This window comes from Grammomys surdaster, unplaced genomic scaffold (assembly GCF_004785775.1).
Source record: "Grammomys surdaster isolate TR1022 unplaced genomic scaffold, NIH_TR_1.0 165, whole genome shotgun sequence".
Taxonomy (NCBI): domain Eukaryota; kingdom Metazoa; phylum Chordata; class Mammalia; order Rodentia; family Muridae; genus Grammomys; species Grammomys surdaster.
Genome location: NW_021604613.1, coordinates 2,349,404 through 2,366,883, shown reverse-complemented (window position 1 = coordinate 2,366,883; position 17,480 = coordinate 2,349,404). Strand labels below are relative to the sequence as shown.

General features: G+C 39.9%; 1 protein-coding gene across 1 annotated transcript in view; it reads left to right on the top strand.

Moving 5' to 3' along the window:
* Hibch (3-hydroxyisobutyryl-CoA hydrolase) overlaps nucleotides 1–17,480 on the top strand; it is a 73,698-nt gene that overhangs the window by 10,632 nt on the left and 45,586 nt on the right. The window contains exons 3-6 of the mRNA XM_028765846.1: nucleotides 3,118–3,255; nucleotides 4,852–4,936; nucleotides 8,702–8,782; nucleotides 12,106–12,158. Of these exons, the coding sequence (XP_028621679.1) occupies nucleotides 3,118–3,255; nucleotides 4,852–4,936; nucleotides 8,702–8,782; nucleotides 12,106–12,158 (357 nt within the window). The remainder of the gene's footprint in view (nucleotides 1–3,117; nucleotides 3,256–4,851; nucleotides 4,937–8,701; nucleotides 8,783–12,105; nucleotides 12,159–17,480) is intronic.

Sequence of the window (17,480 nt, the reverse complement as noted above, 5' to 3'; positions counted from 1 at the left end):
GAGGAATTGAACTCAGCTCCTGTGGAAGAACAGTATACATACATTCTTAATCACTGAGCCATCTCTCCGGCCCCTGTGACTTCCAATTTTATACTATACCCTGTTCTTATGTGTTTCCACTCTTATTTGGTGGGGTGAACCTGGGAGAGTGGAGCCTAAAAATAGCCAACTATATTCAGAGCATCAGACAATTTATATTCTGAGACCAGTTGTAACTGGTAAGCAAGGTCATATGAGTAAATTCAAGTTCACTTGAATTTAAGTGGTAAACAGGAAGATAAGTCTTGCTTGGAAACATTGTTATGAATAATAGAGGAGGGTAAGCTGATGGCTGTCTAAAGTAGAAACCAGCTGAAAACCAGCTTTGATTGGTCAGGTTTATTGAGGAGGGGCTTGTAGTCAGAGATCAACCACTCAGCAGACTTTTCTCTAAGGGAGTAAAACGTCATTCTCTGGGGATAGTGACAAATTCTCTGGGGCCAGTGCAGAACAAGGAAGCAAACCTTAATTCTCTGGGGCTGGTGAAAAAGGGGGAAAACATATACACACCCACACCCACTCAACCGTACTCCCTCCACACCCACACTCACACCTGACCCCCTCCACACACACACTCACACCCGACCCCCTCCACACACACTCACACCTGACCCCCTCCATACCCACTCACACCCTACCCACTCCACACAGACATACCTAACCCCTTCCACACACACTCACACCTGACCCCCTCCACACACACACTCATACCCGACCCCCTCCATACACACATACACCTAACCCCCTCCACACACACTCACACCTGACCCCCTCCACGAACACACACACAACACACATCCGACCCCTTCCACACACACTCATACCTGATCCCCTCCACACACACTCACAACCAACCCCCTCCACACACACTCACACCCGACCCCCTCCACAGACACACACACACACACACACACACACACACACACGGTGGATGAAGCAAGACTTCAACAAGCTTCAACAACTTTATTTTTCTCCCACAACTTATATATACTAACACAGTCTTGGAAGCAATATAAAAAATGTGGTTACATTCTATTTTTCTTTTAAGTGAATGATTACAGTGAGTATATATGTATATAAAAATACACACATATATCACATTCCATAATACCCTTACGTGATTAAATGTTTTCCATATTACAGGTGAAAAACTATTATTTCCAAGATCCTACATACGTTCATGTCTAAGCAACTTGTTACAGATTCACAAAGTTAAGCAAGCAACATTATTTTTCTCAGCCAGTTTCTTTTACTGGCAGGCAGCAATTTATGGTTACAAAGAAAGGGTAATTCATCATATTATCTATCTTAAAAAGTAATCTTATAAAAAATTCTTAAAAGATTATAAATCTAAGCTTTTATATAAAAAACAATTAGTCATTTCTACTTTAAATCCTCAGAGTGCACGCATACTTATTAACATTTTTAAAAAACATATCAGGAAGCCAAGGGCATAAATGGATACAAGAAATTAATCATCACCATCGTCATCAGCTCATCTGCCAGTGCTGGGCTGGCTGCCATTGTCCTTATTCCCTGTTCTCAAGAACTCCCGTGCTCAATTATCAAAAGAGTGCCTTTCTGAATTTTTAAATTATTCCCCAAGCAACAAAAACCTATTAACCCTACTTTACTAGTAATCAGCATCTCTGAATTCTTTCTAAGAGTGATGGTTGAATCCTTAATCTGCTCCAGCAGCAATACTTGGAAAATATCAATCAGTATTATTATAAGTGCCAATGACAATACCCAGTGAGGAGATGGAACCCCCTTATAGTTTTCATACAGCTCATAGATTATGAAGAATCTGATGACCAAGAAGGCGACAAGCAGAGCAAAACTGCACAACAGCAGGAGTCTTCAGGGCACATAGTCTTCAGGGCTCTGCCTCTCCAAGCACATCATGATTGTGCTAACCAGTGGCCAGCATTCCATGAGTTAGTTCTAAAGCTGTTTTGTTGGGCCTCTTGCACAACTCCCAATAAAAACCACTCCTATTATTATATGAAATAGGCACAAAAGCACATTCTAAGAACAATTCAAGTCATGGAGGAACAGAGATTACAACTTTTGTTTAACTTGGTATTTCCTCACAAGGTCTCAGAAACCTCACACAGTTCCATTCATGGGCTGTGTGAGGTTTAAAATATTGTCTGTAGATAAAGGAAGGTGTTAAGATGGTTGTGCTGTGAGCCCTGGCAGTTGTGTATGTGTGTGGGAATCATACAGAGCTGCTGTGTAGTTAGACTCGTGTCCTTACAGCTACAGTGTTTGTTTTACATAGCTCATGTATCTTTTGTATCCTCCCACTTTTAGTTTCACTGACCTTGTTAGACAGTGATGCTGAAGCTCTTAGAGCCTTAATGTACCATACATACAGATACATCAGTGTATCTAATCTGCTTCTACATGACAGTCTATAGATTGAAGACAACTGTCAGTTCTGTAGTTACGTGAATGTTGACAAAGTAGTCCTGTCTGAGATCCCAAGCCAGTGTGTAGACAGCATCTTTCTTGTACAGACCATGCAGACCTGAAGCTCTGTGACCTGGCCTTGCTGCCTGTATCTACTCCCGTTGTGCATTTTCTTGTCCAGCCTTTGTTGCAGTCATGTTTACCGTCTTAGTATTTCCAGAGACTTATGTTTGTGGTTAGTACTCGCATTGTCCTACCTAGAATTCTCACCTCCTTCCATGTCTGTCAAAACTCGGGCCGGATGCTATTTTATTCGAGTTATCACTAGCTACTTGCTCTCTCCATTTTCTAAGCACCTAACATAGAATTTGAAATTTGTAACAAGCTACAAGATTTAAGAGTATTTCATAGTCCAGAGAGCTCTAGGAAGAGGCTATATATTGTAGACTAGTTGATTCAATCCACTTAGAAATAAAATATTAAAAATTTAGGAGGTATGCATGGTTTGCTTGGAGACTCTTCCATCTGTTTAGTCTGAGAAACCTTTGCTAGGCATCTCTAGTTAGCCATTCCTCTAGTTATTGCTTGAAAGATGTGCACTTGGAATGTATTTTGCTGTGAGTGTTTGATGAAACTTAATGAAATTGTTTTTTATTCACTTAGAGAATGTCCATGCACACAGAGGCTGCAGAAGTACTGCTGGAGAGGAGAGGCTGTGCAGGGGTTATAACGCTCAACAGACCCAAGCTCCTCAACGCGCTGACTCTGAATATGATCCGACACATCTATCCACAGCTAAAGGTCCATAATAGTCTGAAAGCATCAGGTCAAGCCTTCTGAGGTCCATTGTAGAAGAACATTCCTGGTGTTTCACTGTAGGACTCTGCTGCATCAGCACCAATGTTGCGTTCCTGTGGAACCTGTCCCACCCACTCTCTCAGGAGACACCCTTTTCTTCACATAGCACTTATGTTTCATGTTTTCTTTGTGTTCTACCATTTCTTCATCTTACTGACCCTTTAAATAGTGATGATGACAGTTCTTAGAGATCAGTGTACGGAATGAAAAAAGGAAAGAAAAAGGAAGAAAGTGACTGCTCCTAGGTATGGTAGAGAAGAAGGTTTACTGTAAGTAAATGGGACAGCAGAACCAGAGGCAGGATATTTGGGAGAGTCCAGGACTGGCAGAGTAAAGAGGAGACAAAAATGGGCAGAGTAACCAAAATGGCTGTATTATGTGGGAGAGGGCAACTGGAGGAAGGATAGTCCAGTGCCTAGCCTAGAGAAGTTTAGGTTAGAGGACAGAGTATGCCAGCCACACCCTGCAACAGGACTGAAGGATGCTGGGAGGACCTGACAGCCAGGTCCTCATTCATAAGTTAAATAGGCAGTTAAGTTAGCTATGTGTCCTGGGTTTGAGACCTAATATACCAGTTTGATCTGCTTCTTCATGACACCCTTTTGGATTGAAGACAACTTTGTCTTTCTGTTTTTGAGACAGAGTCTAGCTAGGCAGCCCAGGCTGGACTCAAACTTAAAGTCTTCCTCTCTGTGCCTCCTCCTTGCTGGGACTGGAGTGTGCACCTCCATGCCCTGGGAGTCAGATGTTTTTCATTGCTTGGCCAGCTTCTCCTTCCTCTGCTGTTTAACCCCCCTTATTCCTATTTTCTTCCTCACAGTGCTGGCTGATCTAGTATTATACTGAGCCACATCCCAGCCTCTCGTTCTTTATATTTCTTATCCATCCTTAGATCCTTAGATAGGTTTGTAAAGTGAGATGCTTGGGACATTAGAAAGTATAGGGCTGAAAGTCAGGCATATATTAAAAACCTGGATTTCTGCATATTAACTCTGTAGGCTGGTCATGATAATCTCTGTACCCCAACATTCCTCAGCTGGGGGAAAATGAGATTGATGGTCTATCTCTCTGCCACTGATCTGCACCCCACACTCTCATCATGCTGATATTATTACTTGACCTCATGAAACTCTCATAACCCTCAAATTTAAAAAACTTTGTAAGAACTTGCCCATGTAATAACTTTCTTTGGTATAACAGAGTCCTGTCTTGCATGGGAGAAAGGTTATTGGTATGCAACATACCAGCATTCTTTGGGTTGATTTGTTCCCTAGGCTCATAAATGTATATGACATGTATATGGTACATGCCATTAGGCACGTATATGTTTATCTTATCTTAAAGCTCTGACAGATATTTCTGGGATATGTTCCAGACTGTACTTAGAAAATAAAATGAAATGAAATTGGTGGGACCCATTCCCCTGCATGTGTTTTATGAAGGCCACCTATGTACACACAGATGTATATGAATGTGTCTAAAATGAGCTTGTATTTACTATGCTCTCAAAAGCCATTATCATCTTTTATGTTTGGGTAGAAGTGGGAACAAGACCCTGACACATTCCTGATCATCATAAAGGGAGCCGGAGGAAAGGCCTTCTGTGCTGGAGGGGACATCAAAGGTAGAACGCCTGCCCGCTAGAAACTGTTTCCTCACTACAATAAGTATAGACGTGCTTGAGATAATTTTTATTTGGTTTGGTTTTTAGAATTGTTTAGTATATGTTAACAATTCTTTACAAGTTAAAGTTTAAAATATAGAGAATTCGTTACCATCCGAGTGGGGTTTTCTTTTACTGCACATGTCCAGTGCTGAACTTTAGATCTTTTGTTCTCCTCTTGTGGCCTGTGTCCCACCCCTGATACCACCGGCATCACCATCATGTGAAGGACTTACAGTTTTCCAAACTTGAGGTGTGCTGACTCTGTTACTTCCTACCTCTCACAAGTCAGAGCAGGTACCTTCTGTGAGCGGAGTTAAGGTTAGAGTCTGTTGTGTAATACTGCTTTGTGATTAAACACACATCAATGAAAAATTGTTTTTTTATTGCTCAACGTAGCTTATGTATTAACTAACTAAGATAAATATTTGTTCTCGTGATGAGAATTATGAACTCATTGCTGTCACTGTTGGTTGTCCCCTCTGAAAAGCATTTTTACAGTATGTTGCTTCTTATGGAGTTGTTACGGCTTGGGGATTTTCCCTTGTGTTCTAATTTTATGTATTCTTTTAATTATTTATGAATTTGTTTAAGACAATCTTTGTTCACCAAATTTACAAGTTTATGTAAACCATTACATTATGAGTAGGAAGGAAAAACATGTAGATTCAGGATCAGATTCACATGCTCACTCAGTTTAAAATAACTGAAAGTTAAAATTGCTTCATAATGGAAAACTTGCTTAAAGTGAATTGCAGTTTTGCCCACAACATGAATTTTCTGGGTGTGGTATGCATTATACATCAGTGACTGTGTGTGCATGTGTGTTACTGTGTCTATGTGTTAGTGCCTTTGTACTTATGGCTGTGTATATGAATGCTAGAATACTTGTGACTACATACACATGTGATATAAAATGTGTGTGTGTGCCTGTCTGTCTATAACTGTATGTGTATGAGACTGTGTGTATACATGTTCCTGTGTGTGTGTGTATGTGTGTGTATGAGATACTTGTGTGAATGTGTGATTGTATACCTGTGTGTGTGGCGCATGTGTGTCTGTGTGCCTGACTATGGGTGTATACCTGTATGCCTTTGCCTACATGTGTGTGCACACCTATATGCCTGTGTTTGTTGTACCTGTGTGTAGTGTGTTTGTGGTGTGTTGGTATTGTGTGTTTGTGAGTGTGTGTGTGTGTACATGTGTACAACTGTATGCCTACTAAGAGTCAAATCTGGATCTCATAATACCTGTGTGCTGTCTCTTAATGAGTGTACCATGAGTGTTGTAAAAGCATTGTTCATTTCCCCTGCGAGTGCTGTTTCTTTAGAGTGGGGCTACAATCTCGTCCGTCTCCACATTGGAACACTTAATGCATTGATTGAGGTTAGCTGCTTTGAGTTGTGAGCAGTTTCTGAAAATGAATTGTTCTAGTTTGAGTCACTGTTCTGGGATGAAACCCTGTTACCAAAACAACTCACAGGAGGAAGGGCTTATTTTGGCCTATAGTTCCCAGGGGAGAGTCTAAGACAGGGGAGGAATGGTAGTAGGCAGCCAAAGCAGGCCACTGAGAGCTGGATTTATCTTCATCTTTAAGTGGGGTGAGGCTATGAACCCTCAACACCTTGCCCCAGTGACATAGTTTCTTCAGCAAGATTGTAATTCCCAGACCCTCCCCAAACAGCACCACAAGCTGTGCCCAAGTGTTCAGATAACTGAGCCTATGGGGGACGTTTCTAATATAAACAACACCCTGGACTAACTTTATAGTTTTTTTAGAAATACAGTAGAAATTCCAGAATTATTCTAGTGTACATGTACAAAACAGTGCATGTGAGTTCTAGAAAATTCTACAATAAGTAGATACATGAAAGGTGAATATCATTTAATTTCTACAACTAGTTGATTCATATAAAATTAACTTAAAATAAAATTAGAAGGAACTCAGAAAGTTTAGGGGTAAAGTTAGATTCTTAGAGTGGGTAGGTAAGCCTCTAGTTCAACAAAGGACAGCAGATAAGGGATTTTCCCCTTCAGGAAAGTATCTCTCATTTGTATCATAATAGCACAGTCACAACAGATCTTTTTTTTCCTTTTTTTTAATTCTATATTTTATTTATTTACATTTCAGATGCCATCCCCCCCTTCCCCATTCCCCCCCCCCATTAATCCCCTATCCCATCCCTCCTCCTCCTTTTTTGCTTTTATACTGTTTAAATTACATTCAAGTATTAAGGTCAGTTCTAGGTTGAGGAACTAGCAATACAATAGATGCAAATAGTCCAGGAACAAACAAGACAATAAACACAAATAGTCAAAGAACATGACAATAGAATCAGGAGTGATTACTATTTCTAAGGGCTTATCAGGATGATCAAAATATCTGAGCCTGCTTCCCTGTCCTAGTCCAAAGTCATTTTCATGTCTGAAGCCTACTTCCTTGTTCTAGCCTAGGATTTAGATTTCTTCCTGAAATTACTTCTTTGTTCCAGCCCAATGTCTGATTCCTGCCTGAAGTCCATTTCCTTGTCCTTGGCCAATGACAGATTCCCGCCAGGCAGCCCCACATCTCCCCCTTTTTTATTGCATAAACCAGACTGAGCCTACAACAGATGTTTCTTAGGAGAGTATAGTTGGCCAGTGGTGTCTGACATTCTGCCTTATGGATTCAACTCACTGCAGTTGGGAAATACTTGGGAAAAACAATGTTTGTACCACACAGGTACAACCTTTTTTTCTTCTCATTCTCTCCTTGATACCATGTGGCAACAGTTTATGTTAGGTGTTATAGATCACTTAGGAGAGACTCAGAGTGCACGGTATGATGCCATCTCCTTCAAGAAAGTTGGGCATCTATGGATTTTGGTGCCTGGGTCAGTTAGTATGTTAGCGTGGCCGCAGAGTTTGGAGTGATGCTTCCATGTAGTGTCCTCTCTTAAATGGTGCAGTGATAGGATCGGGTTCAGGGAAGCGGCTGTGGGATTGCTGGGCTCTTTTGCTGTGTGGAACCTCCTCATGTTGACCTATTGAATCTCAGATTTCAGAGCTCAGAGTAAAACACAAACATGAACCAATGACATTGTTCTGGATATATTCTCTTAATAAATCATATGGAATTGTTCTGGAGCCTTTGGATTTTCTTAAGACTTCATTATGTAAGCATGAGTTAAACTTAGAAGAAGATGCAGGAAATGTGATTGGTGAATAGGTCTAAGCTAATGCAAGTAAACCAAGTGGGACACACTTTCTCTGCTCATTCTTTCTCTGAAGTCTGGAACAGGACTCTTCAAATGAGGGTCTTGTGATCCAGGTCAGAATGTCTCTATGACCAGCTCTAAGTAGTGAGAGGGAAAGAACAGAGACTGTGACCTGCTTTGAGTAGAGTGGTTCTAGTGTTTGTGACCTACCTTGAACAGGGACTTAAGGAGCCAGGAACTGTGGGTGAAAAATCAGGTGTGTGCATGTATGTGCATGTGTATGTACTTACAATAAGTAAAAGAAGAATTTTTCTTTTAAAATTTGACCTTGGATCATGGGTCTCTGCCAAAGGGTAATGTGTCACCAACCAACTTGGGCAACTTCAAATATTAAAGCTGAAAGTTCCCCATTTTTGAGCACTTAATGATTACAAGGTTTTTAATGTCTGAGACTGTATTGATGGGAAGCTGTCTTTATGATTTGTAATTGCTCTTGCCTTCATTTTCTTCTCTTTCCTTCCTTCCTTAGCACTCTCAGAAGCTAAAAAAGCGAGACAGAGTTTGAGTCAAGATTTATTCAGAGAAGAATACATCCTGAACAATGCCATTGGTATGTATGTGATCTGCTCTGAGCTTTGATCATGGAATTAAGAGATGTGATGGCACTGTAGTCTGTTAAAATGCAACTAATAGGTACTCTTTATGGAAACATTCATTATTACATGATGATCATCTGATAACATTTTCCTTGTTATAGAATAATTATATTTTAACATTCACGAGGTATTCTAAATTCTATTTGTCTAAGATCATTGTGAAAATATGGATTCTTGATCATTTAGTTAGCATTTTCAGAAGACAAGAAAACTTGGGTCCCAGGTTTCTAAACAAAAATAAAGTACCATTTTCTATTTCTCTGTGAACTCTGGAGTGGAAATTTCTTTAGAGTCAGTTCTAGGTTTCTGTGCAAGTGAAGTGACGTTTACTGTAGCCAAACATGTTTTGAAAAGTTAAATTAATATAACATTTGTATCCATAAGTTTAGACATAGTAGCAATATTCTGATTTTGCATAATGTTATAAGAACAATACATTTCTAAAATTTCGGTTCAGCCCCTTTTGTGGTTTTCAGAATTGGTGTTGACTTGTGTACTTGTACTATCTTCATTATTGTCAGTATTCCTATGCCATCTAGTCTACATTTATACATAAGAAGCACTTTCTAGTTTTTACTGATAGAGATGGTTGCGCCCTTGTATTTTGTATTCTAGTGACTAATTGTTGGTTTATTTAGAAATAAATATGGAATGAATATGTTATATAACTTTGTTTCTAAAATTTCCCAGAATACTCTTTTTATACACATCTTTTGTCTTGAGTTTCCTTGGATTTTCTCTTTTAACTTAAGAATTATTTTGCCTAGTTATACAAAAATTTCTTTAGAAACCTGGGAATATGTAATCCAGAGGCTTCAAGTTCAATTCCTAGGTTTGAGATGACAGGCAGGCAAGACAGACAGAGACAGACAGACAGACAAACAGATGTATGGAAGAGGAGAAAATATACAAGAATGAGTGACTGTGAGAAAGCAAGCAAGCATAGCTGGTTAGCAGCTGTGCAAGCTCAGACTGGAAAGACAGTGACTTGTTCCACACTATCAGGGAGAATTGACAGCTTTCATAGTAGTCTCTGCATGAATCTTTGTGGAATTATAATTTATAGTGTAATACCATAAATGCTCAATTGTTTTTAGAAGATTAACAAGTTGTGCAGCTGCATGTGTGCTGTCCACTTCAAGAGCCACTAAACTTTTGAAATGTGGTTAATGTAACCAAGGAACTGAATTTTAAATGTGAATATGTTGTGTGAAATTTTAGCTACTCCACTTTATGCTCCTGGTGGGTTGTGCTTCCAGCCACCCTCCTAGCAGCTCTTTGGATTCCTGAATGAAACACACACACACACACACACACACACACACACACACACACACACACTCGTCAGTTAATCTTAATATGCCTTGACTGGCTCAAGGCTGAGCAGTTCTAATCCTCCACCCAGCTATCATACTCTGGTACTCGTGACTCAACTCCCTATAAACCTATGATCTGCCTTTGCTGCCTTGTTCCTTCTAGGCAGCCCCCTATCTTTTCTGCCTAAGACACTTCTGAACAGCCCTTTTGGGGGCCACATTCCTTCTTACCTACATTTTGGATGGTCTTCCTAATGCAGCTCTAAATCTGATCCATCTTCCCTACCCCTCACCCACAACCCCAGCCAAGGAGATCTCATCTCCTCCTTTCTGTCCTAGTCCCCTCAACTCTAAGGGTCCAGCACCATCTCCCTTTGCCCAGCTATTGGTGACTGGCATCTTTATTGATCAACCAAAACCCAACAGGGGACAAGAACCTTCATTGTTTGGACACGCAGATTCACATTTGAATCAAAACATTAAAACCTATCTCCAACATTGATAAATTATAATTTTAATAGAAATGATTCCATGTAGCCAGTAAGTACTCATTTTTTTCATGAATTAAAAAGAAAATAGAAAACATTTAGATAATATAAAGATAGTATTTGGTAAAAATTAAAAGTATAAATGGAGGAATGGTATATAGAGAGAAAGTCAAAAGGTAAAGATTCTATACATTGTGATATTATAGTCAACAAGGAATTTGGCAGACTCTGGCTTCATGTCCTGCAATAGTTATTGCCTAATGGTTTATATTTGAAATATGCATGTCTGTAGTAGTTGATGTGGGCTGTGTGTCTATATCTCTGCCACAATCAATAATTTCTTCTGTAGCTTCTAAAGAACGTCACATATAGACCTTGTGAGTATGAAGTCTGAGCTGTACTTTGTCTGTGAATACGTTGGAAATTTCCAGATGGGTCAGAATACAGGTTTGACTTGGCCTTCCCAGTGGAAGTTAGGTCTGGTTCTTCCTCCCAGCCCTGTACTCCCAGAAATAAGACTCAGATTCAAAATATAGTTACAAATACTCTGGCCATATAGCTAGACTTGTCTCTGATTAGATCACAACTTAAAATAATTCATGTATTCTACTCTACATTCTGCCACGTGGCTGGTTACCCATGCCCAGTTACCATATGCTCATCTCATGACATAATTCCAGGCAAATCTCCTGTGCTGGACACTCTCCAAGAATTCTTTCTGCCTCCCAGATGTCCCACCTCCTATTTCCTGCTAAGCTATAGGTCATCGGTTTTATTATTAACAGGTGCCATATCCATACAGACACAAGATATTTTTTCTACATTCATCAGGCGTAGTGTTGTTAGTATATTGTGACAAAAACCCTGTACTTTATGTTTTTATTAAGTCTGCGACCTCTCTGAGAAGAAATCCTATAAAAGGAAATAGAAACAGTAAACGTTTATGTGATTAATGGAATTTTTTCAAACAGATATCTGAGGACATATGTTATAGATGAAGACACATTTGTGTATGACATATATGAAACACTCTTATCTAATGTGTGTTTCACATATAACTCACATGTCTGTGACTCAGTGCCTGTTGTAAAGTGAGACAGCAGTCTGGGTCTGATCCGTCCCAGCCTTTGTTCTTCTACCATGTACTTCTCTGTGTGTCTCCAGACACTGCCATTGTATAGAAAGCACAGCTGACCTGTATGTGGCCTATAAGGGAGATGTTAGTTATTTTTCTTAAAAATAATACAAAACTTACATTTGTTTCTGATGTAAAACTTTTAGTTGTTAAATGATAATGAGTATTTTTACCATGATTGTATGTGATTTGATATTTAAATATCATTTATACTACAAACCATGTAATAGTCTTGATATTTCTTTAGATGTTATCTAAGGAAACTAGGGTACACATAGTATGACTTTACGAAAGAGGATATGTTTTAGATATTCTAACCAAAGCTCTCTTTCTTCTAGCGTCTTGTCAGAAACCGTATGTTGCCCTTATTGATGGAATCACAATGGGTGGGGTAAGTGGACCTTTTGTTATTTTCATTGTAAGAATGAGTTGTATTAAAATAATGATTATTTCATAAAAGTGATACAGTGAATGTAATATAATGCAGCTCACTGGAATATATGTTCATTTCAGTTTCAGATTTTGGAAGATTTAGGATGTTAAATGTAAGAGCACTTTAGACTCTTTAACCCAAAAGAATATTTTTTATGTTCTTAATTATGCTATAATCTATTTTAATCTATGTAGTTGGCAAACTTTTTTAAGCAACAGAAACTTATTTTAGTTTTAAACACTTATTTGCGTGTGTGTGTGTATGCTGTATGGGGCTGACTAACATATAAGAGCACATATGGGCATGTGTGTGCCATGGTGCATAGGTAGAGGTCAGAGATCAGCCTTGTTTATCAGCTTTCACCTTTGCCTTCTTTGAGTCAAGCTTCTTGTTGTCTTTCTGCTGTGTATGTCAGGCCACTTGGCCTGCAAATTTCAGAGATTCTCCTGGTTTTGCTCCTGTCTCCTCCTTTTAGGTTGCAGACATGTGGCTTTCTGTGAGTTTTGAGGATTCTTACATATTGTCATGCCTGCATGAAAAGGCTTTGCCCACTGAGCCCTCTCCCCAGTTCTGCTTGCACTATTTTGTTTACATGTGAAACTTTCCCCTCTTTTGGAGTATTGGGCATTAAATTCAGGACCATATATACTCTAAGCAGATGTTCTACCACTGAACTTCATCCCTATCCCTTGTTTTTTGAGGCAAGGCTTTGATATGTATCTCAAGCCAGTCATGAACTTGTCAGCCTTCAATAGATTATGCTATAATCTATTTTAATCTATGTAGTTAACAAACTTTTTTAAGCAACAGAAACTTATTTTAGTTCTAAACACTTATTTGAGCCTGTGTGTGTGTGTGTGTGTGTGTGTGTGTGTATGTATGTATGTGTATGCAGGCCTGTGTCTGTATCCCAAGTGCTGGTTGGAATTGCAGATATACACCACCATCCATTCTATTGGCCCCTCTCTTACTTAGAGATTAACATGGCTTCTAGTAGTGTTGGGAAAAAATATGTTCAACGTTCGATAGTGTGGAGGTGGCTTACTGACTTGTTTCTGCTCTATAACATTACACATTCGTGGAAGTCCTGGAATGTTATTTTCTTTTTTGAGACAGAGTCTTGCTCTGCACCTTAGGTGTCTTGGTCTTTCAGTTCACTTGCTTTTAACTTCCAAGTGTTGGGATTGTAGGTATATGCCACCAGACCCAGTTTGGTGGTTCCTTAAAATAACGGGGAAGTTTCTGTCGGTTGACAGATGTGCTATTTGGTGTTTATGCTATTATGAAGACTATGATATGCTTTCAATAACTTGCTATGAAACTGGAGAAAACAAGAAATAATCACAGAAGAAGTGATTGTCTGCTGCTGACCGTAACAATTCTAGTCTTTGCCAAAAGAGGGGTCAGAATGGAGCCTGCAGGGCAGAGAAGGGGCTGCATGGAAAAGACTGTGGATTGAATTGACCCTCAAAAGGTATTGTGGGTATGAGAAGGCCGCCTGTGAAAACATCTGTTTATGTTTGGGGAGAGGGGCAAGGTGAGCAGGGAAGGACAGAGGACTTGGTTCTCTACTTCCACCATGTGGAACAAGCCATGTGGGGAATTCCTGTCAAGTTGTATCGGCTTTTGTTCTTATTTCTTACGCTAGTGCGTGCAGGATTATCTGCAGGGGATGAGTGTTTTAAAAAGTGGATTCTAGAAGATAAAACTCAAGCCATCCTAACATATTTTTAAAAAAATTCCTTTAAAAAAATGAAGATGTATCTTAGAAGAGTTTGGTGACTAAGGAGTCCAGCTTGACAGCTCAGTACTTCAGATTGCAAAGTTAACAATAGGTTATGTTACATCATACAGCACATGGTATTCCAACCTGCTGAAATAAGCCTGGAGTATCACAGTACCACAAGTAGAAAGAAATTTTATCTTCCTCTTATGTTTTATGGCACAAAAATCAACAAAAAATCCTGAAACATGTATTATCAGAATGAACGAGGGTGAACATGTGAGTCTTCTGGTAAAGCTTGGTCTACTTCCATTCATGATATGTCAGCATCTCCTTCCAGGGCTGGCACTCCTTCATCTACAGTGGGATCATCCTCATCAATACCTAGACCAAACTTGATCATCCTGAACATCCTGTTAGCGTGTGTCTGTTGACCTTCCAGCCTGAAAAACCTGATCCTTCGCAGACGCCATGCTTGTCAGCCTCTGCCTTTTGCCTTAAGGTTTCAACAATGGAGTGGTCAGGGCTTATCTCCAGGTGTTTCTTTCCTGCTGTGTAGCCCATCCTTGAGTTGCCTCTAAGGGCCCCAGCTTTCTTGATTCTTTCCATGTTTTCTGTCCATTCACCTGTGCTGGGATGTCACCGATCAGTTTGACATGCCACCTTTTCAATCTTTTTTCCAAAATATTTTTCATAATTTTGTTGAGGTTTTTCAAACATTATCCTTCTCTCTTTTTGTTCCCTTTTCTCCTCTTCTGTAAGTTGCGGTCTCTTTTGTAACTGACACTGAGGCTTGCCCTCAGAATCCTTGAGCTGTTGCACACAATACTTAACAATGCTCTCAGTCCTACAGATCACTTCTCAGCCATGCTTTCAGAGATGTTCCTTTATAGCCCCAGTTAGTGACCCTGGTCTCAGCTGTGATAAAATAGTAGTGCTTCTGGCATTCTTTTGTTCTGGTGCAATCATTATTGAGAGAGACCATCACACCTCAGGAGATGTGTAGTGTCACAACAGCTCTGACAGCTTCTTCTGATGATCAGAGTCTTTATGAATTCTAAGCTTTATATATATTTTTTTAAGAACTGCTGGTAGAACTTTTTGTAGTTCTCTTTATTTTCTGTCAGTTCAGTGAATACTTCTTTTGTTTTATAATTTATTTTTTCTCAAATCGTAATTCATTCACACAGGGGTATAAACACAGAAAGGCAGGATGTGGGGAAGGGAATGACACTGGAGTGTGGGTGTTCGGGGGAATACAGATATCTTCAGAACCGGGTATTGGCTGGGTGAAGGTTCAGGGGGCAAGTCACTATGACTCTGCATATGATTTGCTTCTCCTCATCTAAGTTGGTATTGTCTGCCAAGGCTACCTATTTATAAGGTCTATGACTACTGAGGCTTGTAAATTTCCACAAAAGCTGCCTGTTTACATTAGCTTATAGCCATCTGTTTCAATGTTTTTCCACTGAGACCCAAGACTTGGTGTTAGCATACATGTATGACAGGCCTATTGCTGATTTTAGGCCTATGGTTGATTTTAGACCTTCAGTGTAGAAGCAGGGCTGCCCCTGACATCTCCTCCCTTCTCTAAGTATAGAAGGGTTGTGGCAATTCTAATCTTGCGAAGGTGGGGATAGAGGCCTGACCTCCAGTAATTGAAGGGGACCTTGTAATGGCTCCAGTCTCCCTGTCGTTGTCCAGTGAGGCATGAGGGCCATACCCATCCCGATGTCTTTTTCCTGGAGGGGGAATACTTTTGACATCAACCCCTATGCAGTCAGGCTTGTCCCTCAGGGAACCCAGATAGAAATTTTTATCTTTTATTTATATTCTCTTGCAGTGCTTAGCCTCGCAGCCTAAGCAAGAATTCAGATCGCTGACAGAGGGAGTTCTGGGTGGCCCCTCTCTGCTTGGTCTAGGGGCAGAAGTCCCCCGTTTTAGGTTGGGTGGAGATGAGTTTTGGAAACACCCTGTATAAAGTAACAACATCACTTGAGTCTCGTGGTCCTCAATAGCTAACTTATGATAATGTATCCGAATAGGTTTTGCTACCAAATTATTTATCTGTTGTATCACAGAGTTAGTCCACCTATTTGAGGCCCAGGGACCAGCAGAAATAAGCAAAAAGAACCCAAATAATGGTCCCAAGATGGGAGGAAGTAGGGTTGACAACCTTGGAGAGGCTGAAAACCAATTCTTGTACCAGCATTCATCTGTCTCTTTCTCTGATTTTTCTCAGGGCCTTCACTGACCTATTTCATGCTCTCTTTAACCCTCCTTGTCTAGTCTATGTAAAGGCAACATTCTTCTTTTAAGGGTTGTGCACAGTTAAGAGCTGTACACAGCCTTTTCTATTGTGATAGAGAAAATCGAGTCCCATAAGGATCTTTGCTATTTTAAGAGGTCTCTTCAGACAGTGAACGAGGGATCTCTTCAGATTAGTGATGTCAATCTCTAGCTGTTTGATGTTCTTGTCAGTGGCCCTTCAAAGGTCTGAGTAGTATAAGGTCAGAGGCCAGCTTCTGGATTAGAATTTCTAACAGCAGACATCACGGGTGATTCATTTTCACCTGGAAAGGAAAAAGAAGGGAATTTTCAGGGAGATTTCTCTTCCCTGGATGTCAATTGTTATTCATCTTATTTATGGTTGGCCCTGGCTTTGTGGGGGTATCTATTTATTTCATTAATCTTTTTGGTAGCCAGTTAGCTGTGCCTTCTCTGGTATCAAACAGGCATATCAATCCTCGGTCCCATAAGGGGACTGGGTCTGGGCCATTCCCTTTCAGGGTAAGAGGGTCCTTCCCCATATCTGTGGCAAAGTTTTTGTTGGTCTTGGTGGTGCCAGAGGCAGACAGCAGCAGATTTGTCATGAGCTTTCAGCTTTAGAGAGTTAAAAGTGAACAAGTCATGATGGAGAGTACTTCAGGGGGGACTCTTTCTGAGGGGGTACTGTTCCTCTTTTGTTTTTAAAGCCAATTTTTCAGAGTTCTTGTAAAATCAGGGCAGAAACGCCAACAGTCGCTCCTTCGAGACTCAGAGAGTCATGAAGACCCTATTTAAAGATATATAAATCTATATTAATAATCTTTTGTCAGAGGACTTATATCACCGCCAACAACTAATCAGACTATATAATATATCGATTAGTAATAGCTTCTTCTACTTTTTGTGAGATTACCTCTGTTTTGTCAATTAATTGTTTTGGGAAATTAGGATTTACATCTCTCTTGAGACTATTGAACAGAGACTTAAATTCTTTTGTGGAGAGCTTAAAATAGGATCTTAGCCAATTAGCAACTCCTAGAAACTTCTGAAACTAATTTAAAAAAAGTAAACACTCTCTCTTTTTTTTTTTGGACTTTTTATCTGTTTTTTTTTATTATTATTATACTTAGTTACTTTTCAATGTTATCTCCTCTCCCATCTCCCTCCAAACCCCTTATCCCATACTCCCTCCTCCTATTTTTATGAGGGTGTGCTCCAAACATCCTCCCAGTCCCATCTCCCTGCTCTGGAATTCCCACACAGTAGGGAATCCAAACTTTCAGGAACCA